Source organism: Fulmarus glacialis, unplaced genomic scaffold (assembly GCF_000690835.1).
Source record: "Fulmarus glacialis isolate BGI_N327 unplaced genomic scaffold, ASM69083v1 scaffold6110, whole genome shotgun sequence".
Taxonomy (NCBI): domain Eukaryota; kingdom Metazoa; phylum Chordata; class Aves; order Procellariiformes; family Procellariidae; genus Fulmarus; species Fulmarus glacialis.
In genome coordinates, this window is record NW_009185762.1 from 15,972 (window position 1) to 40,876 (window position 24,905).

Consider the following 24,905-nt stretch of genomic DNA (forward strand, 5'->3'; position numbering starts at 1 on the left):
CATAATGGCAAATATTATTTTATTTTGCTTTATGTCTTGTGTTCAGCATTTGGCTTCAACACCGTGATTCCAGTTTATATTGAAGACTGATGTTCTTGTCCATTGATACCTAATACAGCAAAGAGCAAAAACTCTATGTGCTGTAAAATCCATTCCCCCGCAGAACCCAGGGACGTAGAGGCCTGAAATCTGCTGAACTACTTCAGACTATCAGCAATTAATATCTAGGCAAGAGTTTATATATTCTCTCACACGGTATTTATGTGCATAGATTTACATGAGTGTATACATAATAACTCCCTTAAATTATGGGTTATAAACGTAGGTAGACAGCAATATTCAACTGAGTCCTATAAAGTTTGGCTATATTTATGGTTCTTAACTTTTATTACAATAATCTGGGCACTAGCGGTTTAATGATAGATATTCTGGATACATGAAAATGTTTACCTTAATTTTACTACAGACATTAAAAAATGATACTGATACATCTCTGCTGGAATCACTTTATAATTTTAAGGCACAAATAAATGAAATTTCCAGAAATATCTGTAGCAGTAAACTAAGAACTTCAGTTTCCCACAGCACTATAAAAAAAGTTAACTACTAGTACAAATTCTAACACCTTTTCTTTCCATTCTTGAAATTCTATATATACCCATTAATCTTTAAGTGCCTCCAGACATACCTATAATTCTCAGCGTTATAATGAATGTTTAACTCTGCATACTGGGGAGATGGTCCTGCCAAAATATGTGCCGTCCCAGAAAATTTGGTTTCTTCCTGTGCTGATGGAACTGATTGCTTGAATACATGTTGAACAGTGAATTGAAATACCTAAATAAAATTGTTGCCAAATACTCACTTCCAATAATTATTAAAATGAGAAACGTGCATAAAAATCTCAGATTGAAACTGTCACATATTCAGTATACATGTACATATATTTACATATGCACATACATGTATGTATATATAAAATAGGGATGAGTTCATTCCACTAAATAGATTATAAAAACCCTGTTTTAGAAGCAGCAGTGGAAAGATCTGAAGTTCACTAAGCCATATAATAAATATCAGGTACTCAAATTAGCTTGCAGAAAAGACTATGAAACTTAATAAGATAAAAATGCCTTGGTTTATCTGAAATGGCATAGTTCAAGATATATATCCTTTTATGGCTTTAATAATTGTATAGAAAGATAAGATGTTTTTAATAGGAAATATGAGAGCAGCCAAAGCATATAAAGACAATTCTGGTCCCTCTTTTCATTAAATTCCTCTGAGGATTTTGAAAGGGAGCAGTCACAGGTTTCCCTTAAGTAAATGTGTGCTAATACAATCTCCTTCATCCCCAGTTGTTGGAATGAGATTCAGGATACGATTATGGGGATCAATTCTTTGCCCCAGTTTACTTCTTGAATGCTGCAGCCTCTGAGTGAGAAATGTAAAACTGCAGGTTTCTCTAGAGAGCTCATATACTGGGAATAAGTATCATCATTTCCATTAGCTGCTAAAGGAATAACCATACTGGAGTTGCAATGATGAAGAGTAGAATCAGGTTGTTCTGTACTTAACACTGAGCACAAACTCAGTAGTAATGACAAGAAAGTTGGGTTGAAAATCTCTTCTTTAATTCTGTAGAATAAAAACTGGTTCAAACATGTTTAAATTTAGGGAAAATCTGAAAATTTAAATCTTTTGGAGATATTCCTGCACTTAAGTCACTGTAAAGAGGAGACAAATGAAAAGGAATGCTGGAAAAGTCTCCCTCCTAAAGCCTTGCTTTAGGAGCAGCATTTTTCCCCTGTTTTTTTTCCAGGGTCTGGCAAGAATATTCCCTCCTACTTCAGTTTATCATAATCACAGCTCTTCCTGGAAGTCAATGTTATTGCGAGGCATTCCTTTATAAGTCATGAAATCATGAGCTAAAGTGGGGAAGTTTCAGCCTTCAATTTCATATCTGCTAACTCATTGTCGGTAGTTTCTCTTTCTCTGGCTGATGCACAGTTCCTAATGCTGTTGTTAACAAAGATAGGACAAATAAATTCGTAGAGGAACAAGCGATGATGTATGTGCATAAGCACACAGGCAGAACAACAGATGTAGCAAATGATAGAGGAAGAGAGGTATATATTAGAAACGGATTGCTGGACAAAGAGATAGGCAGTTTGTATGCAGCGATTTGAAAATATATCTGGTTTTACAAGGGAAAACAGAAACCACCAGACATGTATTCGCAAATGTTATACTTAATAACCAAGTTAAAAACAATTAGACATGAATGGTTTAAGATTCATCCATGCTCAATACAGATTCAAATAATTATACTAAAAGTGAATTGGAATGGTTTTAATTATTTTTTAATAGTAAGAAACTGTTTGGATATATCCTTGGGCAATCTGAGTATCTTCCCATTGATCAGTGAACTAAGCTCCCAGGCACACTGGCACCCGTGGCTGCTCCTGCATTCCCTGCGAGGTGGCTGGGTGGCTGTCAGGCTCGCTCTCTCACTGATTAAGTTGCTACTTTTGTTTGCAGATTTCCACACAGTGTCCCTGTGCCCGAAATGATAACAATCACAGTCATTTCCGATTTGTAATCCAGGAACATGTACTGGCCCTTGCCCCGACGGAGCTTCACAGTTCACAAATATAAAATGACAGTTCTTTTGGCATGATTAATGTAGTGAAAACACAGAGCAATGAGTCAAACATGAGACACACCAGTTATTTCAAGTCCGTCCTTCACTCAGATCTTGTATGAATTCTTAGCACTTATCATTGGTTTTACTTTCTCGATCTTCCTCCTACAATACTTTTAATTTTACAATAAATCCCAAGTAGATCATGTATAACAATAAGACTAATGTTTTCTTGCCAAGTAAAACCGCATTCAGAAGGGTGGTTTTGTAATAACTCAGAAACATTTACAATGTAATCAAAAATACATTGAATAAACCAACAAATCAGAATAACAGGACTATTAAATAAAAGGAAAATATCCCAGGCCTTTAAAGCATGCTGTAATTCTTCAGAATCGGAGATGACCAGGGCTCGAAATCAAATACAGATATTCCTAAACTTTCAAGTATTCAGATTCAGGATTTTAGTTCAAGCTCATTTTCATAACGATAGCCATGTGGTACTGTTCTTCTCCCTCAGGGGTAATGAAAAATATCTGTTGCACTGACTTTGTAGTTGCTGTACATAAATGCAGACTTTCAGGTCATTAGTTTAACCACGTGTGCAGAACATATAGGAATTAGGATAACATTTCTCATGACTACAGCTGTTCGATCGAAAGAAGAATTGACATCAATAATGTTCATATCTATCACACTTTGTACCATAATAGTAGAGAACAAAGTGTTCACGAATCCTTAGGAAAGTTTTGCTGAGATGTAGGTCGCAATCACGTTGATGGTTATAGATTCTGCCCATTAGCTGGCAATAACATTCTTGCCCTGTAGTCAGAACATTATAGCATGGCAATTTCTTCAGTACTGAAAACAGATGAAAAATCTCGTCAGGCACTAAAAGAATGCTGTGACTGTGACTCTAATCATACTCATATCTGTTACTCCCAGAGGACCCAAGAAAACTTTATCAGTTACTGCAAAGCACATCTGAATCCCACCCCCACCTGCAAACCCCTGTGCCCAGAGCACAGAATACCTAAATATAAGACATGCAAAAATCAGGAATAAATGTTCTGGGATAGGTGTTCTTTTTTTCAGGACACAAGTTTTCCATCCCTGGTATTGAAGCTGATGGAAACAGCATTAACTCTATGCCATGCCTGAAGTCTGATCAGGCTGGGGGGAGACCAGAGTACTAGAGCCAACAGAGCCATACAGGAGACCTGTGGGGTAACAGGCCAGGAAACCCGATTCCCCATGCATCCCTGTCTCATCTGGATCCAATTCTATTCAGGTAATGTTGTGGTTTCATTTCCATGAGGTCAAATAATGTGGGGTTAGGACACATACGGTTTTATCTGTGGAAAAAAACCCATATGATCCTCTACCGGGATGACACAGGAAGGTTAAATAAAGTCTGGAATCCTGACATATTAAAGTCAACGGAGGTTTTGCAGTTAACCTCAATTTGGCCAGGACTTCACCCCTGAGACTTCACTTTTCTTTTTGACTTTCAGCTCCAGAACAGGTAAAAATATCCTCCCAAAGCCACCTGGAATGCTATTATTTTATTATTAATTAGCTGTCTGCATTTCTAATCTGCTTTGAAACTAACATTGGGGTTTGTCATCTTGCTGTAAACCTATTAACATGCTATCCAAGATTATTTTCTTGTGAAAAGTATGCTGTTAACATTAGTGCAAGTGTGCACATAGGGATTATTAATCATTATTACATTTGGACTAAACTGCTAGCTTCTAGACATGAAAAGAAAGCTAAAACACAAGTGCTTCTGTTCCACTTGAAATAAATTACCATGCTACCACAAATTCCCAGCAGGAAAAGGGAAGGGGAGACGTAAATTTCTGCACAATGTGTAGAATGTTTATTGGATTTCTGTGTGATAATAGTGGTAGTGGCATTGTTCATTTTGTCAGTGTGATGGCAAAGAAGCAGGAAAACAGGACTTCATTCCTTCCTTCTTGCAAGTGTACTGCAAGGCCACCACAAAGGTGTTTTCTTTAAAAGGAAGAATACAGGAAGGATTATGTAAAATGAGCAAAAGCAGAGTTCCAGTTGAGAACTGAACTTCCTGAAAGGTCAGGGTGTTGGGGGTTTGTTTGAAGCTTATCTTTTTGTCTCTCTGCAGTTCCAGTAGCAGATCTTTCACAGCTGGGCAGCAGCAATAGCTCTGCTTTCACAGCACCCCAAAGGAGGGGACATTCCAAGCAGACCTGCAGTCCACTGCTGCCACAAGAGAGAAGGTCATGGCATGAAAGCGTCTTCTTCATCATCATCCTCAAACCTGTGGTATGTGGGACTAAAGGCTCAGCCGGAACACTGCAATAGCTTGGCTGATCTGAATGACTTTTCCAGGTAGGACTTCTACTTGCTAAAGAAAACTAGATAACAAATCTCAAACGGACTACAAAACTCCGCTCTAGTTGAAGGTTCCTTATCCAAACCAACAGCTCAGTGTTTAGAAAACATGATTGTCCCTCCTCTCCTTGACGCTCTTGTAAACATCTGTTTTAAGTCTCAGTTACTGCAAGGTTCCCTTTTATCTGGGATGGTTGCACAGCTTTTCATTGACATGCGGGTGAACCAGCCTGCTTTCACGAGTGAAAGCAGATTTGCAATAAGTAGAAAGAAATTCCTCTAGCTCTACTACCAAAATTCCCTACAGATTTCTTTTTCGATATTACAAAAATGTAAGAGAAAAGTAGTCTAGCCTTTTTCCATTGTCCTAGCTCCCAGAAACTCATTTCAGATCAGGGATTCACCCAGCCCTACTTGAATGTAAGGCATTCATAATCCTGCTTCTATTTTTGTTAGGCAGAAGGGATGTGGATTCTGGATTGCTGGTGGTTGGAGCTGATTATTCTTGAGACAGCTCAATACAAAGTTTTGGTCTATTCCCCACTTTCCTGGTGATGACAGTATACTCGTGTATGTGACAGTCAATTCTGTAATATGTAAGAAGTAGCTTCTGTTCCCATCCTGCCAGAAAAGATTGTGTTCAACAGAGGAGTCAGTGAATTTATCAGGTAAAAAGGAAACTGACACTGATAACTCATCTGCTAAAATTAAGAGTGTGAGCTCCTGTTTAATAGTCAGAACTGTAAAGAACATTGAAATACAAGAAGCAGCTAAAAAACAAGTGACATTTGAACTTAGGCCTTCCTGGCTTCCGTGAACTTTCCACAAGGCTGCTAGCGTGTCTGACAAGAAGTCTCTGATACACCTGTGAAAGAATAAACTAAAACATGGGCTGTCCCAGTAATTTTCCTTCATGTGGCAGCTCTAATTTCCTTTTGTAAATATAAAGTAAACACTGCCTTTCTGAAGGTAAGCTCTGTGTGAACTACCAAAATCACAAAGCTGCAATTATATGTCACATAAGTGTTGATAGAAAAAAGGTTTCCTACCATTTGTTTCCTATTCCAGTGCTGGTTTGTATTCATTAGTAAACAAATATCCTCATAACATGAGGATATAACATGAATGGAACTCTTCTATGTATGATTCAAACATGATGCCAGCCCCGTTTACCCTTTTATTACCAAGATGCTTCAGACAAACAATTAGTGACATTTAAAAGAATGAAGTGACCAATCACAAATGTGAAGTATGGCTCAGTGGTGGACATGTTTCATCGCTATATTTAAGAAAGGCGGAGGGTCTTGGCACAGACCGCGCTGTAGATAGCTGAACTAGCACAAAGAAGAATGCTCGAACCCTTTACTGCAATGGATCTTCATAATTCCCATCTTTTAACATATGGTGCACAAAGCCAGAGTGATGAGAAGATTTTTTAGTATAAACTGGCTTTCCAGGTCCTGAAATGTTAATCAGATTGGTATTTCATTTTATTTCTTTTATACTTAAAGCCTATTCTACTCTTGCATGAACTGTAAAGCTTTTATTGAGAAGAGTGAGATGAATGCTCAAAACAAAATATACTGTATATAATTAGCTCTGGTGGACTTAATAGTTGGAGGGATATACTTTAGGAAAGAATCCTGAATTTTCAAGGAAGGAAATAGATGATCGAATAGTTTTATTCAATCTGTAATTCCTAGGATACTGTGAATAGCTGCCCTTTGGTACATCAGCAAAATGATTGCTTAATAATAAATGATTGCTTAATAATAAATAAAGTGACTTTTAATTGCTGTAAATATCCTTCCAGAATATTTTTATGTGAAATAAAATATAAACACAAAAAGACACTGGTTTATTTTCTCTTACTTGGATGATTTAAATTGATTTTAAACAGTTACAGGTTATTTAAAAATAAAAGAGTATGGTCTCTGCACAGAAAATTGTGTGAGAGAAATACATTGGAATTCAAAGTGCAGGCCTGTCTTTCCCCTAGAAACAGTTTCTCTCACTTCAAAAGAAAAGAACACGTAACAGAACATCAGAATTGCTGAAAAAACGTGACAGCTATACTTCACTGTATTTATGTTAACTTCCAAAATCAGATTAAATTAGTTATTTCAACTTTCCCCTAATTTTGTTTAAAACTGCATTTGCTTCTCAAATTTAGTGAAACTTTGATACCATTAAAGGACAAGTTAGTTAGCTCATTAAATTAAATTTAAATTCATACAGTTTTTCCAAGATAAATAAATAATCCAAATATTTTCATCCAGACAAATTGAATGTGATGTTCAGTTAAGGGAACAGAACATTCTGTAAGAATTTAAATCCACACAGTGACTTGAAATATTTTTATAAGACAATGCCAACTTAAAGTCAACCTTATATTTAGCCCTTTTTTACCTTACTTACACTTTTTCCAAATAATACCAACAGTGATATGTAAATGAGTGCTGAGAGAACGAAGGGTCCAGTCATTTTGTTTGTTTTTCATAGTTAATGACATTTTGTCTCTGTTCAATTTCTATTCACTTAACTGTGCCCAGAAAGAGCCATAAATAAAGCCAAGATGACAATGTCAGTCTACATGTAAGCCCAACACTTGCCATATCCAGTCAACTTGCAGACAAAGACACAAATTGATATAATTTATGATGTCTGTTCTTTGAAAAAGAGGCAGGACTTCTCAGTCCCAACCTTTGCATGCATGTATAGACCAATATTATCAAGTGCGTGTATGTGTGTACTGGTACATTTGTACATGGCTGAAATTGTAAGCATCTGTTATTACACAGTCTCCTCCCATGGAGATCTCAGTACAGGATCAGGGCATATGAACTGAACAAAAGCCAGCAAATTATTTCATTAAAGCCCCTGAAAACTAGTAAATGAAAATGCCTTTGACTGTTAATTGACCTGAGCTGTATTTTACAAGTGAGCTGTTTGTGATGGGATCTCCAGATCATTAATAATTTTCTGAGTCATACAGTTAAATCATAGGTGTCTTTCTTCTTTTTCCTTCTTAGCTAACAGCATAAAAGGTCTACTCATGATCTCATTAAAGAAAATGGCTCAAGCATGGTTTTTGTTGTGGTTTTTTTCCTGTTGGTGATCTCCCCTCTTACAAGGTAGTTAATAGATCTTTTTTGACTATAGGAATCCACATCAGTTATCTCTTCAAAGAGACCTTCAACTTACTTAAAATCACCTCCTCAAAGATTTATGTTTACTTGAGAAATCTTAGCATCTGTTTACAAAAAAGCCTTATTTTGGCTGAGTTTCCACTGCTGGGTTTTTACTGGACTTGTTTCTGCCACTGCAACTCAGTACTAACTTTGTTAGCTTTAGCCACAGTAGTGTTGTATTACCATGGGTACACAGAATTAAGCACACTGGACACGGTACTGCAAAGGGCTGGACATTCAGCAAAGCCTGAGGCCAACACAGGCCTCATTTTAAATATGGAGTGTTTCCACGATCGCTGCGATGATTCACAGGCACACACACATATGTACATGATCTAGGGTATGAGGAGCAGAGTGTTCAGAAGTTCGAGGATCCAGCTTTTGGGCTTCATCCTACATGTCCCCTTCTTTTCAAAATTGTCCTCAGTGTGTTTAGTACTCTGTAACTTTTCCCTCCTTATATCTTCAGCTTTTTTCCAGTTTCATTATTCACTCGGAAAATGGAAAGTTAAAGTTTAAGACCTTACTTTGATCTGAGATGTTATAACATAAACAACAGATGCAAATACTTCTTTGGTGACCACTAATCTGTCTGTAAATCTGTTGAATCAGAGCTAAAAATAATTACATTCTGTGTTATTTGGCGTAATTCATCTCTTCACTTTTATACTCTGGGAAAACAGAAAAATATTGCTAACTTTAAAGAATTTGTGATTTTAAGATGTCTCATAGCTAGTTCATTATATATCTTAGTGCCATGGTGGTTGTGGAGGAGGGGGTCTAAACTCCATTTTATTGTATTTATAAAGGGTAGAATTTTGTTCTCTGTTAGCTTTTCTCAACAAGGAAAAAGTATGAGTCACTGATAAATTTGCCAGGATTAGCCCACTCAATTAACTTCTTTTACAGGGATATTCCTTTAGGTTTGCTAGATGAGGGTACAGCTTAACTATTGTGGTTTACTATTTCCTTTATCTTGGGCACTAGAACAATTCAGCATTAATACCGTCATTTCACTAATACATCCCAATAGGCCATGACAGGAGCAGTTATATGATTAATGGTTTGAGAGATGATTGTTGAAATCCTAAACTACTATTAAAGTAGCCAACCTAAAACCAAAAAAATATTACTGTTCAGCCAAATGTTGCCAAATGCACACAGATTTAACAGTGCCAAACTAAACTGTATACATAGTGTTGACTACAGAACATGCATCTTGCCTTTCTATCGCTTGTATTAGTCAAGTTAGAGAAGGTTCACCGTCTTGTTCATAAAAGATACTCCTCTACAGTATAAAAGCTATTCAGTATGCCTCAAGATTGTCTCTCTTATATAAATAAAATAGCATAGGAACACTTTTAAGGATAATCTTTTAGGATAAGAATCTCAAAAGTGCTAAAGTTTAGATCTATAAGGAAAGCTTTGGAGCAAAGATAAATACCTGAATTCCTCATACATTGGAAGAGGGTCATTAAGCTCTAATGAATGTGATTCATAGTTGCAAACACAGTGAGCAGAAGTTCACTGAAGCCAACTGGCAAGTGTGTCTCACTGTGATTAGGCTGACAACACTCTGTTAGATATCTCCTCCTGGATTAGCCATCAGTTACTTAGGTATAGCAAACTGAATTACCTGGGTTTGATTTTCTTTAAAACACCATGACATGACAGAGTAGAAAACAGGACTTCAATTCCCTCCTCAGTATGAGGGGTTATAGGCCTACAAATTCTCTTCCAAGAAAGAGTTTACTCCATAGAAATATAGACTAGGATGGGTCAAATATGTTCTCTATCCCCTCTGCTGAAGCAGGACCATTATGCCATGAAAAGCAAAAGGTTCATAATGCTAAAGAGAAAGTATTCAAGTAGGATTGTGATGTGGCAGTCCAGTGATACAGATGTCAGGTGTCCTAAGGACTTGTCTCTTTTCCCAAGACTGTTTATGAATTTTGCAAGAATCATTGAATAAATATACAATTTAGCTGCTTCTCCCAGCAATTAAGCAGTTAAATTATCAAAAGCATGCCACTGTACTTCACGGTGAGTTTAAGATTTCAGGTATGCATTAGGCAGTCTCTGAAGACAGTTTTTTAACATAATCGTGAAAACCTACTGGCCTGAGGGTTCTCAGGTTGGGTGATCCCATGCCAAATCCATCACAGATTTGTAAAATGCTTAAACTTAAGTGCCTCCATACCACCAAAATTCCACTGTAGGCATCAGACTTTTCTGATGGCTTAGGGCCGTACTGTGTTTTTGTACCTAATTCCTACAGATTTCTTATTTGGGCACAGTTCAAAGTGGAAGATATTCAGAAAATTGCTCCACAAATTTTCTGCATAAATAAACTTTTGGCTTGAAATGTTGTGATTCCAGGAGTTCTCACACCCCACATAAGCAACAGTTGCACAGCATTCAACTCTGGCAAGCCTGTCTTCCAAAGAAATCGGAATAGACAGCTATACACACAAACTGGACATCAAGCCTGTGATTTTTTAATTAGAGACAGAGCTAGCTATCCTTACAAAAAAATAAGGATTTAACAGGGTTTGGACCTGGTAGGATTTCTTTGAAACTGCCTACCTATCGTGCAGATGTCTACACACAACAACCTGAGACCAGAAACACTCACCAATACCACTCAATATTGAGTCATGAACATGTTCAACACTAGAAGAGATCTAGCACCTGTTTTAAGAAAATACTTTTTCTATATAAAAGAGGCATTGAAAGGGATAGCAAGACACAGCCAATACAAACAGGTTTCAAATGAACTGCTTTTTATCAGTCATCACTCAAATGAAATAGAGCTTCTTGCTTTCTTTTTTCCAAATAATATGGTTTCTGATGTTGTGTCCACTTGAAAGTGGTATTATCAGTTTGTGATTACCTACATGGGTTACGACTGTGGAAACAAAACTGACAACAGAGTCTAGATTTCACATGTAAAAGATTTCATTATTTTCAGAGAATCCATTTAGTTCTTTCAAATGTTTGCTGGTTATTGTGTAAGGGGGCTTTTGTTTCCTGTGATTCAGATAAGGAACATTGGAAATAAAAATATCAAACTATCAAATTTCAAGAATGCAATTAAAGCCTTCACCTTCAGCAGTGACAGCATGATTACTGCTGAATATGCTCATCTAAACAGGTCTTCAGATCATGGCTGTTATGATTTGGTGATAGAGGACCACATCCTCAAGTGTTATATAGCATCACTGAGCTTGTCAATTTGCTGTCAAAGATCAGGGACAGAATTAATAAGTTGAGGGGCTACAGGTTTCAAAAAAAGTCCATAAATGTATCACCACCTCCTTCTAACAAATACATAGTTTTCATAGATGAGGTAACATGTTGATGTCAGATAATCACCTGTCATTAAAGCAACCGTGGAAATTTTCATTCCCCTTTCCCCTCCCTTTCATTTTCTTCCTTCCACTTCCCCTTCCTCTTCTCATTCTCTTCTCCCTTTCCTCTTCCCTTCATAGTATAAATAAAGCAGGGTTAGACATTTCTTCTCCTGTCTTTCCTTCCAGATGAAGATACTCCCAGGACTATCAACTTCTTCCAGCTATCAGAGTAGTATGTAAACATATTGGTTGGACTTTTTTAGTGCAAGTACAATTTGAAAAAACAACAAATATACTGGCACAATATTTGTTAGGCTGCAGGAAAAAAAATATCGAAAATTCAGGGCTGGCATGATCAAATCAGATCCCTCAATCTGACAACTGATTTGTTGCAAGAATAACTCAGGAATCGGGAATGTGTCATTCATTACCATAGTCTTTACTGTCAGCATATTTAACGTAAAAATTTTATCTACTGGCTTCTTAATCTGTTTTTCATTGTGGAATTTATAGTATTCATCTTATTAATTTATTCATTCATTGCATTTCCTTTATGAAGACGTGATCCCAAATACAATAAATTTCTGTCTTCCGTCACGAAAATTTCAGGTTCCCCAGAAGTTTTAAAAGATAAATGATGCTATACAGTGCTGGTACTTAACCTTTTAGCTGGTACTTAGCTGGTATTTAGCCTTTAAGGAGATTTAGGAACATTTACATCCCTGCCCTCAGGCTGTGAATGCAAATGTACTTACTCATCACTTGGTGGGTTTTACCTGCAGCAGATCCTAGAACAGCTCAAGCACTTCAATGAATGTGACATTGGCAGACTTTGGGTTGAGGCAGTGTGATTCAACACGTGACATTCAAGACATTTTCAACAACTATTTATTTGAGAGAGGGGGAAGGCATTGAGAAGCTGATGTGGAGGTTGTTTCTCCTCTGCTGTTGGCTGACAAGACATTTTGTTAACAAGTTATGATGACAGAATCTACAGGATTAATACAGTTGTGGAGATTTGCACAAAAAATGTGTGTCCAACCTCATTGATTCCCGTACAATTTTGGAATCTCTCTGATGAAACTAATCCTACATAGTTTGCATTCCGTTATTTACAGTATAGAATTTCCTTTCCTGCCACATTTCCTTTGTTTTCTTCCTTCCCATGTTCTATTTAAAGCTTTCCTTTTCTCTGTGGCTGACTAATTATGTATCCTATGTCTACCTGTTTAAGCAAAAGCATTTAGCACCATCTTTCAGGACCTCATTATCTTTTTCTACATAGGAATCTCCTGTCCCTGTCTTAGCAAAACCACAATTTATTTCCTTCAAAACCAGCTTACTTTAATGCTGTGAAATTGAGACTGAGATTCTATTTAATGGAAGAATGAATTTAAGTTGAGAAGCTTTTATTGAAATGCATAGTCACAGAGTATATAGTCTTTACTGTATCTGCCTCCTGAGGGTGATTTGGATTAGGTGTCTTCAATCTGAATTAAATACTTTTAAAAAGAACTATTCTCCCATCTGTTAAAATGCAGCTCTACAGTGTAAATACCATTACTGCCACTTGAAATTACATAGTTAGCATCCATAAGTCACATATACAATTCCTACTGGTGTTAGTAGGAAACACTGTAGTGGTATGGAAAGAGGATAATGTACGGTCCTTAAATTTGGGGGGAGGGTGGGAAGAAGTCAAAGATTCAAATACAGCAGATGAATGAAACTACAGGTCTGATTCTGCTTCCATGACAATCATTTGGATTTGTATGACTTCGTCCCAGCTTACTTCACAAGCAGTTAAGCTATTAAGAATTTCCAAGACCAAGAGGGGTAGTTTATTTCAGGGGGAAAAATATGACCTTTAAAGCAACTGATGAAGAAGAAACTTTTAAAATATATTATTTCAGTGCTTAACCTAAATTTCTTCATATGATGTTTTTGTGCAAAACTTTATTTTATTTTTCTAAACAACACTTGTTGTATTATTCAAATTTCAGATTTTAACCTCAGCTGTCTGACTCTGCTGGAGATGGTGGAGCTGATTTGCACCAGATAAGGAGCTGCACCTTTAACCATAGTTGATATTTATAAGTGTGTAGCCAACTGCACTCTGGACAACCTTCCCTGGGCAGTCTGTGCAAACAGATCTCAGATCAGTTCCTGTAGATTCTTGCTGGAATGCAGTTGTGTAACTATAAAGCAGTTCAACATTTAGCAATTTTTGAAAATTATTGATTTTTCCTAAAGAACAAGGGAGCATTTCTTCTAGTTAAACTATTGTGTGGCAAGCTGTACTCTTGTTGCATAGGATTAGAGACTGGTTCAGCAAGATGGCTTCCATCATCTGTTAGAGTAAAAAATCCACTGTGGAAATCTGAGAATAATTTTATGAAACAAGTTGACATTTTAGTAACATTTTCTATTGCTTCATTGCCTTGGGAAATAAGTTAGTGGGTTAAAAGAGAAGATAAATAAGAAAACATACTGGGAGACTTTAGCACTGGCAATAATTAAAGCATTTTCTTGAGAAATTAAAAAAGACAAGAACAGAAAGACATAAAATGGCTATACTGATTTATGCCAAAGTTTTATCTTGTTCCGAATCCTATTTATGACAATGGTCAATAGTAGAAGTCCTATAAGAACAGAGCATGTATAAGTTATCTGGGACAGTATATTCTCCAAGATATCCACAGCTTAGGAACTTCCTGAGGTAAGTTTATATGTAGACAATTGTACTTTATAGTCACTTCTGGACCCAACCCTCATGCATTTATCTAATATCATTTAAAAACCATTTATATTTTTGGCCTCCACAACATCCTGTGGCAACGAGTTCCATAATTTTATTACGCATCATGAGAAAATGTACTCCCTTTTGTTTGTTTGTCCCTAAGGGAAACAGGGATGAACGAAAAGGCGCTGTATTTACCAGTAAGTAACGCTGCTGTGGGAGACACTTGCAGAGCTGCACAAGGAAGATACTGATTCTGACCACAGCTTTGCAGCTAGGAGAGCGAGGAGGCAGTCGCAGAACACTCCAAAAATTGAGCTGAAATTTTGCAGTAGGGGAAAGCAGAGAAGCCTGTGCTCATAATGTGTCGTAGAGTTTTTCCTTTTGTCAATGCTATCTTTTCAGTCCTGGATATCTCTTTGCCACAAACCAATGCCAGATGTTTATCCACATGTATCCAGTGAGAAATTTAAGTGACTGAAAAAAAGGCTTTATCTCATGTACACTCCACTGAAGAGCCCCAGCCTGCTATGGAAATACATGAACAGGAAATTGTATGGATCCTAAAGGCAGACCAGAATACAGCCTGCGGTGTGGCGAGCAGCATGTTTTCATACGCTGTGGTTTGTCCTTTTTGAAGTGGTCATGTAATGAGCTGAAAATATCCACATGTTTAGATAGTAAACATGCATGTAAGACTGCTGGTAGTGAATTTCCACTTTGAAGAGCATGACTTGCTAAATGGACAGCTACAGCCTGACACCCTCACACCTTCCCTTTCTAGAAACAAAAAGCAAAAAACCCAACGCTTCTCCTCAGCTTATTCCCACATTTCTTCTATTTACCAAATACAAAGCAAATGTGTTGTACTTACTTTTTCAATGCCCAAATGATTAAAACTTCACACTATAAAACTGCTAACCACAGAATTTGAAAATTGTCATTGCTTAACTGGAGAGTATTCCAAGTGCTTTCAGACAGAAAACATGTCTTCATAGCCAAACTCTAAGGAATGAAGGCAGTGGCAGAACTTTGAAATATAAGCTATATTCTATAAGCATTGATTTTCAGTAAAAGTAATTGGCATTCACCAAATTACCTAGTGCGTCTGTGGGTCAGATTCTCAAGACTTTTCCCAGGCTTGAAAAGGAGGACTGCAGTACATAGCACCAGATAGAAAATGCTGGCTTTACAGCTTTTGGCTGCATGCAAAGCTTGTGGTAAGTAATAGAGAAAATATGAGCACTGCAAGTAATTGATGGAGAGAGGGAGAGAGGGAGATAGAAATATTGCTCTGATAGTTACTGCTTAGACTCATTCTAGGAACCTGAGTGCCTGGAAAGCATAAAATATTGGTAAATAAATGCAGCTGAAGATCTCTGGTGCTTAGGAATGTGAGTTAGCCAGTTGCACATTGTCATTCTTTTATTTTTTGCAGTATTTCAAGTAGTTCAGATGAGGTCTGGATTCCAGTGTCTTAGCTTCTGTGGAAACAAGTATTACCAGACATGCCCTGTACTAAATAGCAGGGGGAAAAGGAAGAGGAAGGTAACAAACATAGGTGGTTATATAGACGTGGTGTCTCATCTGTCTTTGCTTATTCTTAATATTTTATGAACAAGGGTATAATAATGACAGCAACAATTCCCATAAACTGCTTGACAAATCAGACTGAACTCTTCCATAGGCTTGACAGCAGAAAGGAATCCAGAGAAATATATGGAAGAAACCAAAGTACACTGAAGTTCAGTATGCTTATACCCCAAGAAAGTAAGGGATGATAAAAGCTTCTTCACTGAAATTTCTTACTCCTTATTCTATTATTCTACATAGTCTTTAAACAAACTATTATTATGCCATGTATCTATACACAAATAAACTTATTTGGGGACAATGCCCACTGAATTAATTACCATGCATGAAAGCGAACAGAAAATTTTCATCTTCCTTAATTCAAAAAGGTAACTCACTAGTGTGGCTGAGCAACGGTTGGACTTGATGATCTTAGAGGTCTTTTCCAACCTTAATGATTCTATGATTCTATGAAATACAAAGTCCAATGAAAGACAAAAATATCACACTGAAATATGCCAATGAATCACCAATGAGAAGAAAAAAGGGAAAGTTTAGTCCTTACAAATGCAAGGAAATATTTACTACTTAGCCAAGAACAAGTGATAACACCTAATCAAACAAAAAGACACCTTCAAAGAAGTGAAGGAATTCTTATTTCACTTGGGAAGAATAGTGAGGGTAAATCTTGTAGTTAAAAGGGCAAGAAATTAGTTTGAAGGTGAGAGATCAAAACCTGGACTTCAAAGAAGACTTCAAGAGGACAACACTGCAAAGCTAACTTGCATCACCAGTGCATAGTAAATATTCAAAGGACATGCTCCTGAAAGGCCCCTCCAATCGAAAGCTCTCAGAGTGTTCCAACAGGGGCCCCCAACTGGTATTGCTCCAGGTTATGTCTTCTGGATAAAGACTTATGCCATGATTACCACCTTTGTGGAAGCTGAGAGCAAGTTAGCTAGGCACAGGGAGAAAGCTCTGACCAATACAGCCTTAAAACACACAGGTTAGTATAGTTTCTTCTTCAATTCACTTACGTATTCAACAAACTTCTATAACTGTATTATCTATTTTTAATACAATGCCTTTATTTAACTGTTACCTTAAGCTGACTTAAAGTAAGTATTATTTTAAGGTAACTGGATAACAGAAATCTCTTCATGTGGTGTGGAAAATTTATAAACGGGGGAAGTGGGGCACCTTTTAACTTCTCTATCTCTGCAGTATTTCCTCTGCTGTATTCAAAGAATAATAGAGGACATCTCAGCTTCATAAGCCAGTGGCAAGTCATTAGCATGCAGCAGGATATTGGTATATATGCTTGAACCTAAAGGTCAAAAGGAACATGTGACAGATGTGACAGGCTGTCTGCAAAGAGCACAGATGTAGATATTATTCAGACCATCTGTCCTAGGCATCCCACACTGATGTCTATAAGGCAAGCTCACAGTATTGCTGATCTGCATTACTGTTCACAGATCCCTCCTCTCTTCACTGCTTGTATAAGGCTTCTGCACTCCTAATATACCCGTACAGCACAAGTGCCTGGAGCTGGACGGTACACATAGTATGTTTCCCTTTCCCATTCTGGATGTCCCATCAAATAATAACTGAGCTAGGGTAATTGCAGCTTGTTTTGGCTTGCTTTGCTAACCTCTTTATCATTTTAAATAGATGTGACTTTAACTAGCTTCTAACTTAAGCTGTTAGAAAATGTGATCATGTAGTGTTAACTTTGACATGGGGCTGCCCATGTCAATAGCAATCGCCGCATGACAGTGTTTGGCACGCTGATCCTTGAAAGGAAACTGAAAAATAGCATGTGATTATCTGAGATAAACAGGCATGATGGAAATGTTCATTTCATAGTGCCAAGCTGAATAGACACAGAACAAATTAGAAACTCCTGTGGTGTAGAGCTTACTGTGCCACTATCTCTATTTGGCATCTCCATGCCTTAGTTTCCTTTAGGAAAAATGGGGATTAACTCATGTTTACATTTGAATAAAACAAATCCTTAGCTCTAAGTGTTCCCGACAGTTTTTTTTTTTATTCAGCTCTCTTATTTGGAACTGGCAACACTTTTCTAACAGCCAGGGACAATGGAATAAGTATCTAATAGAACAAGTCTGTAAAAAAAACCTTGTTACAGAACAAGCTCTCAAAAACTCCGTAGATCAAGAAAACAAAAAAGATTTTTAATGATTAATCAGTTCTTATAAAAAGCTCAAACTACAGCTGTGGGTATTAGGCCATTCATTAAAATGTTCTAAAACCAATAATAGAGTATGTTTTCACTTAAAGCAATTACATTTTTGTAACTACTGAAGGCTGGCAAGTAAGGTCAATTTTTAGGCATATTTTTTATTTAGCTCTGTCCATTTCTTGGTCCCTGTATTTTCTGAAACATTTAAATTTAGTCTGTAAAAAATGCAAATCAGTAATTGAAATTAATCAGAAGAGTCCTTTCTTTTTCCACTTTCTCATATAATCGAGGCAGGTAATATATAGGCTCTATTAGTACACGTTTGATAAGGATACTGTAAAATTTTCTAGATTTTCTAGAGAATAGAATGAATTAACAGTAGATCAGAGAAATCTGTGCGATACATATATTCTTACTGAGATAAATGGGACAATTTTTTTTCTACCATTTTGTCAAAAGGATTTAGTTTAAAAGAGATAGGATAGCCATGTGTTACAGTTTCAGTAGATTGGGCCTTATGTCTGGATTTGCAAAAGCTTGCACCTTAAACTTGGCTAAGTAATAGCATCAAATTTTTGAAGTGGCTACTAATTGAAACTACTGTCAGTTTAATGTCATAGAATCATAGAATCATAGAATCATTAAGGTTGGAAAAGACCTCTAAGATCATCGAGTCCAACCGTCAACCCAACACTACCATGCCCACTAAACCATGTCTCTAAGCCCCTCATCTACACATCTTTTAAATGCTTCCAGGGATGGTGACTCCACCACTTCCCTGGGCAGCCTGTTCCAAGGCCTGACCACTCTTTCAGTAAAGAAGTTTTTCCTAATGTCCAGTCTAAACTTCCCTTGGCGCAACTTGAGCACACTGCTGCACTGAGTCTGCATAGGTATGGGGAGACCCAGTTTGAATACCCAGATAAATTCACCTGCAAATAGAAACTGAAAGGTTTGCCTTATCCAAGGTCATCTAAGCATAGGCAGCACCACAGTCTTGAGCATCTATGTGTGTTTTAACCATCAAATATTACTTGCTTCCAAGTACCTAAGTGGTCTGAGAAGGGAGGAGCTGTGACTGGACTTATTTGCTTGAATCTAGGTGCTTAAATGTTGCTTAAGTTGCTCTCAAAGTGTTTAAATCCAGTTATGGATCTGACCAAAATATTTGAGAGTTCAGTTATTCAAAATTCTCTAGAGGCAGAAATAATCTTATTGCTACAGACCACTACATACAAAAATCTAAAGCAAGGTAAATTATTCATTACTTTTACCTTGAATAAAAGTATTGTATTTCACTAACAAAATATGCAGACTGCTGTTGTTTTTGTTTGCCTTTATCATTGCAATACAAATACATTTCCAGATATAACTGACTTCTAAATATCAGTATATTTCATTATCCAACTCAGCTGTGTGAAGTAAGTTCTATATTCTATAGAAAAGTATCTGTACTTGGGGAGTGCTTCCTGAATGGACTTACCACTTCAGGTATCACTTTCAAATTTCAAATAATTTGAATTTCAAATAATTTTTCAATAAGTTTTTGCAAGTAAGTAATTTCAAATAAGTTTTAAATCTTCCAACTACTACACTCCAATTTATTTTATGAATATTTATTGGAAGATGATTGCAAAACCTTGTGCAAACTAGCTAAAAAACCAAGTTGCTGATGCCATTAAAAATCCATTTACAATATGGATCTAATGTCTAAACCTAAAGGCAATAATTCAAGACTGAAAATAACCACACTCAGTTTCACATTTTGGTAATAACATCATGATTGCTGTTTACTTCCCCTTGTGTTATACATATTACAAAGCACCAGCATTTGGAGGAAAGCAATTTAACATGCATGAGATATCGTAAAAGTCAAAAGATATTTGCATATGTATAGGTGTATAGCATGCATCATGTTAAGGCTATTTTAAGTTTTACATTATATATCATTCACATATGCATATAATATATATACATACATCATACTTTTTACAGTTACTATGTGCAGAGACTTGCCACTTAGTCTTGTTTTTTGAGCTTTTAAGGAAACCATGTATTTGTGTCCTTTCCTGGCAAAGCTGATAAAAATACATTAGAATAAATATGGTCCATTATGCCATACCAGTGTCCTCTAGAACCTGTATAAAATAAATACCTGGTATTTTTAGCTTACTGACATAGGTGTCTAATGAAGTTTTTTCAACCAATTATCCATTCCTTATGATAGTTCCTCTCTTTTCAGTAATGTCATTGATAACTATTAATATTAATGAAATCTAAAATGCAGTCTTCAGTGTAACATTATACAATCAAGTAAAATGTGAGCAAATCAATCAAACTCATAGGGGAAAAATATTTAAATGTTAAACTTGTATTGATTAAAAATATTTATTGAAAACCATTTCCTACGGCTTGGGTTAGAAGGGATTCATATGTGAAAGAAAGCTCAAATAAGTCCAGGTAATGAATTTATTCTCCGCTCCAAATTCTTGTGAATGTAATTTTGCCACCCTTAGCTAGAGAAAACCCACATCAGAAAAATATCTCTTTATTAGAGAGTATTGAGACCAAAGTCACAAAAATTTATCTAAGCTGGCAGGAGCAAAGCTGAGACCACAGAGAGCTGGATCCCATTCCCATTCTAGATGAATTTTTTTTGTCATGGTAAAACCAATTAACCTACACTGTAACTAAATTTTCTTTCTTTGAAATAGGGCTTGCAACTGCCTACCTGACAGAAATTGTGCCAATGGTCCAGAGACGCTTAGGTATTACAGTGATGAGAGGTGTGGAGGTTCTCAAGGTAGACACATCTCTGCTTTTTGTACCAGAAAATGATCTTGTTTTGCTTACTCAGAGGGGAGGAATTTTATATCTACATTACAGCACTTGTGAGTTTGCAGTCCAGTGTTGTAACTCTGATGGTACCTGAAACACAGTAAAACTCCAGGTATTCAGAAAGAGTAAAGAAAGAGAGACACAACTGCAGTGTACTGAGCACAGCACAGTTCAGAGGCCGGGACACGTTGAAAGCCTGTTAAAAACATAATCACTTAAACGCCTGTCATTAGTAGGCCATCAGATCTACAGTGATGATCCTAAGAATGTCTTTCTTTCTCTGGCACATATACTGCAAAAGACTTTGGTCTGGGTGTGTTTTTCATTCTCATTCTCATTAGCAGAAAATCACTCCCAGCGCAATATGACAGTATCTCATTTAAACAGTCAATTCCACAGACAATGGTGCGGAAAACTGATTTTTGATTTTGGAGGGCTCATTCGTTTCAAACTGATCCATTTAAAGTTTTGTTGGCAAACCGAAATAATTCCGTTTCAGTGGGAGAAAGTTAGAGGGTTTAGCCATTGAATGTTCTGGGTGCTGACCCATACCTCTTAGATATACACTTGAAGGTGTGAAGGTAGCTTAAAACCCTTCATTGATGCAGACAAAACGGATTTTTTAATATAGGCCTTCTATAGGTAAGGGGCATTACCTATACATTTTTTGAAGACACAACAATTCTGTGCTGGTATTAGGGAGAGTGCTTGAATGTCTTTGTGAATCAAACCACCCTCAAATCTGTGTTGTTATTTTTTTGAAAGTTGAAGCAAATTTAATTTTTTTAAAAACATTTTCTTTCATATTTTATTTGTCAAACAGTTTCAGTCAAACTATACTGTACTATTTAAATAAAGTGTATCCAAACCTCCTCATGTTTGTTTAGAGCCAAAAGGATCTGTCAGTCAGACCTATTCCTGTTCCACCAGCTTAGCCTCTTCTAACTATGGCCCCATTGCTTTCTTATCTCATGTTCTTTACTGTATTTATCTATGCAACACCTTTTGGAAGTAAGAAAATATCATTATTCTCATTTTGCAGAGGAGAAAACTGAATCATGGGGTCTCCGGTTCACACAGTCAGTCAGTTAAATAAATGCAGGTTGGACCCTATCTGACTCATCACATGCAGCTACGACAGGTCCATCCTTTCAGACTACAGAGATGACAGCTGTAGGTTAATGCAGTGATGAGAGTGCACTAATAATGTGCCAATATAAATATGATTCCTGAATAGAAAGTATGGAATACTAACACAACGGCTTGCAGGGAAATCTGACTGGTGCACAGAACTGATGAAATGTATTCTTTCACCACTTGTCAGTTCTATAAAATCAATGCAATTGAATAACAACAAAAAAAAAATATCTGGATGCATTGCACCGTTTTACAAAGATAATTATCAGAAGATCAAACAACTGGACTCCAAACTCCCAGATGGCACAGAGTTATGTCACATTTTGCCATAAAATTCAAACTACCCTGACAGCTAAAACTAAATGTTGTTAAAATAATATTGGCATTAAAATGTAAGAAACAAACATGGACACATAGAAAATGAGTACCTGAGGGAGTCTCATCGCTTCATACTATAAATATGTTGCAGAGAGCTGGATAGCCAGAAATAAAAAAGAGGTGACAAACCAAGACATTTCTAATCCCCACAGGAGGCCACGATGCTCGAGTGAGTTTTGTTCCTCGCCTGCACAGCGTACTGGAACTCCTGGAGTATTGAAACACCGTGAGGTAAACACAGAGAGTTCCTAAACTTAACAAAGTCAATCCATTAAAAAAATGTTAACTGTGCTTCTGTAACACATTAGATGTTGTAACAAGCTAAACATTAAGAAAATGATCCATGAAATATCTTTCATTTAAATTCAGTATCAGTTTCATGACAATTTACACACTAGTGTTTGATAAATATGTATGAAAAATTACAGAAATTAATTTACAGGCCTATTTTATCTATTCCATTGAGCTGAAATGATAAGTCCAGTAAGATCTATAACTTTAAAAAGTGGCCAATTTGAGCATATTAAAATGCACGTATTAACCTCTGACACTGAGAAAAAACATGAATAACTATGACAAATCAAGACTTATTCTAAAGGCCTTTAAAAGATGGGATAACAAAGTTTTGGTAATAAAGTATAATCTTTCTGAAGCTCAGCAAATGCAAAGACATATATGAGAATATATTAAGAATGTTAAATACATATTTGTATGTATAAGAATCACCAGCTATGTCTATGTGTTCAGTCCCTTCGAAACTTTAAATGTGCACCGGCTTTACTCTTCCAGTGTCTGAGGAAGACATAGTGCTATCTTGTAATTAGTCTGACGGGATCAGCGCTGGCAGGCAGGGATGCAGGTCAGCAGTTCTGGCAGCAGAGCTCACGCGTGGCTGGCTGAGCCTTTCAGAATCTGCTCAGACAAATTTCCCAGCTTGTGCTGATGGAGCTGTGTCTGAAGGAGGATTGGTACATAGAAATCTTGTTCATTGAGAAAAACCTCTCTGAATATGAAGATAACCGATGAAAAGTGCTGCTTTCTGTTGAGCTGCCCTTTGAGGGGTGGGGAGGGGCCGCTGCAGAGCCCGGCAGGAGGAACAGGAGCCACTGACCTGCAGGAGGTCCCGAACCTGCCGAGGCAGCGTGTCTGCAGCGGCATGCGTTAGCATGTGCCGACTGATCCTCTCCAGCGACATTCAGTCCAAGTGAGAAGAAAAAGGTTGGGCCACATTATGGGAGCTTGGGGGGCCATAAATGCTTCATTTGTGCTACTGTGCCAGCGAAATGATGAGAAAGGAAAGCCTTCTGACCCTCTCATTTGAATGCATATGCAGCAATTTCTAGGGTCAAATCTTTACAATAATTCTACTCTCACTGGAATGTAAATAAAGAACATCACACTCTCCCTGCCCTGCTTCCTCTCCCGAATAATGCATCTGGTCCTCTATGGACACATACGGCAAAAGTATCTTTCATTTCAAAAAAAGCAAAGTGTATATCCCAGCTAGTCCAGCTGAGGGGTAAGACACCTGAAGAGCACCCTGCTGAGCACGATCATTGCACGTGCACTTGCCAAAGTGGGCGGCAGTCTGAGGATGGGTGTGAGATGCACAGATAAAAGCAAGAAATTCTGCTCTCTGCACGTCTCGTGAGAAAGGAGACTTCAAGGCAAAAACCCAAAGTGTAAATAAGGATCCCAGTATTATGAAAATCCTCCCTCTCCTGTTCTGGTGAAGGGACAAAATATCATCCTGGCAGAGCTATCTTGGGATCAGGGAGCTGAGATTTCCCACCCAAATATGTCTGTCTAACATCCAAGCCAGTTCCTGAGGCCAGGCACTGGGCAGACGGCTGGCTCCCAGCAGCGCCATCCTTCATTCTTTACTCAGCCAAAACGCCCTTTTGGTTCTACTGGCAATTCTGGCTACATACATACATAAGGTTAATCCCGAAAGCAATAAATAGTCGGGTGCTCTAGGCACTCTGAATCACTTTGGCATTCACTTTCGTGCATCCAGATGACATAGCAACCTTCCAAGGAGTGCCCAAAAGGTGATCGTTTTTGGCTGAAATGGTAATAACCATCTTAAAGTGATCTTTACTTGTTTCCATAGCAATATGCCACTGAAGAAAAAGTGGACTGACAGGAAGAAATATGCAAATTGTTTACTTTTTCAGTCCATTGATGCCATTTTGCATATTCTTTCATTCTAGCCATTGAAAATCTGTTGCCTCTGTGCAGGGCTGTGTGGAAAGGTAAACACTGAAGTCTTTATTCTTCTGGTAGCTGACAGCTTCTCTCCTTGGGGAATGAAAAAAATTGTCTTTTTTTTCCTCTTGTCAAAAAACAATAGAGGCTGCATTAGTCACAGTGAATATGGAAATCTGCCAGGAAAAGAAAGTAAGTAGTACCCTTGTAGAAACCTAATAAAAATGTCCATTAGACTTTTGGAAATGACCCTCAGCTACCA

General features: G+C 37.3%; 1 protein-coding gene across 1 annotated transcript in view; it reads right to left on the bottom strand.

Moving 5' to 3' along the window:
• Positions 1–23,630, bottom strand: part of LOC104076609 (angiopoietin-4-like) — a gene marked incomplete at its 3' end in the record, with an annotated part of 38,524 nt that extends 14,894 nt beyond the window's left edge. Inside the window, exon 1 of the mRNA XM_009577564.1 lies at positions 23,547–23,630. Coding sequence (XP_009575859.1) covers positions 23,547–23,630 — 84 coding nt within the window. The remainder of the gene's footprint in view (positions 1–23,546) is intronic.
• Positions 23,631–24,905: the final 1,275 nt, after the last annotated feature.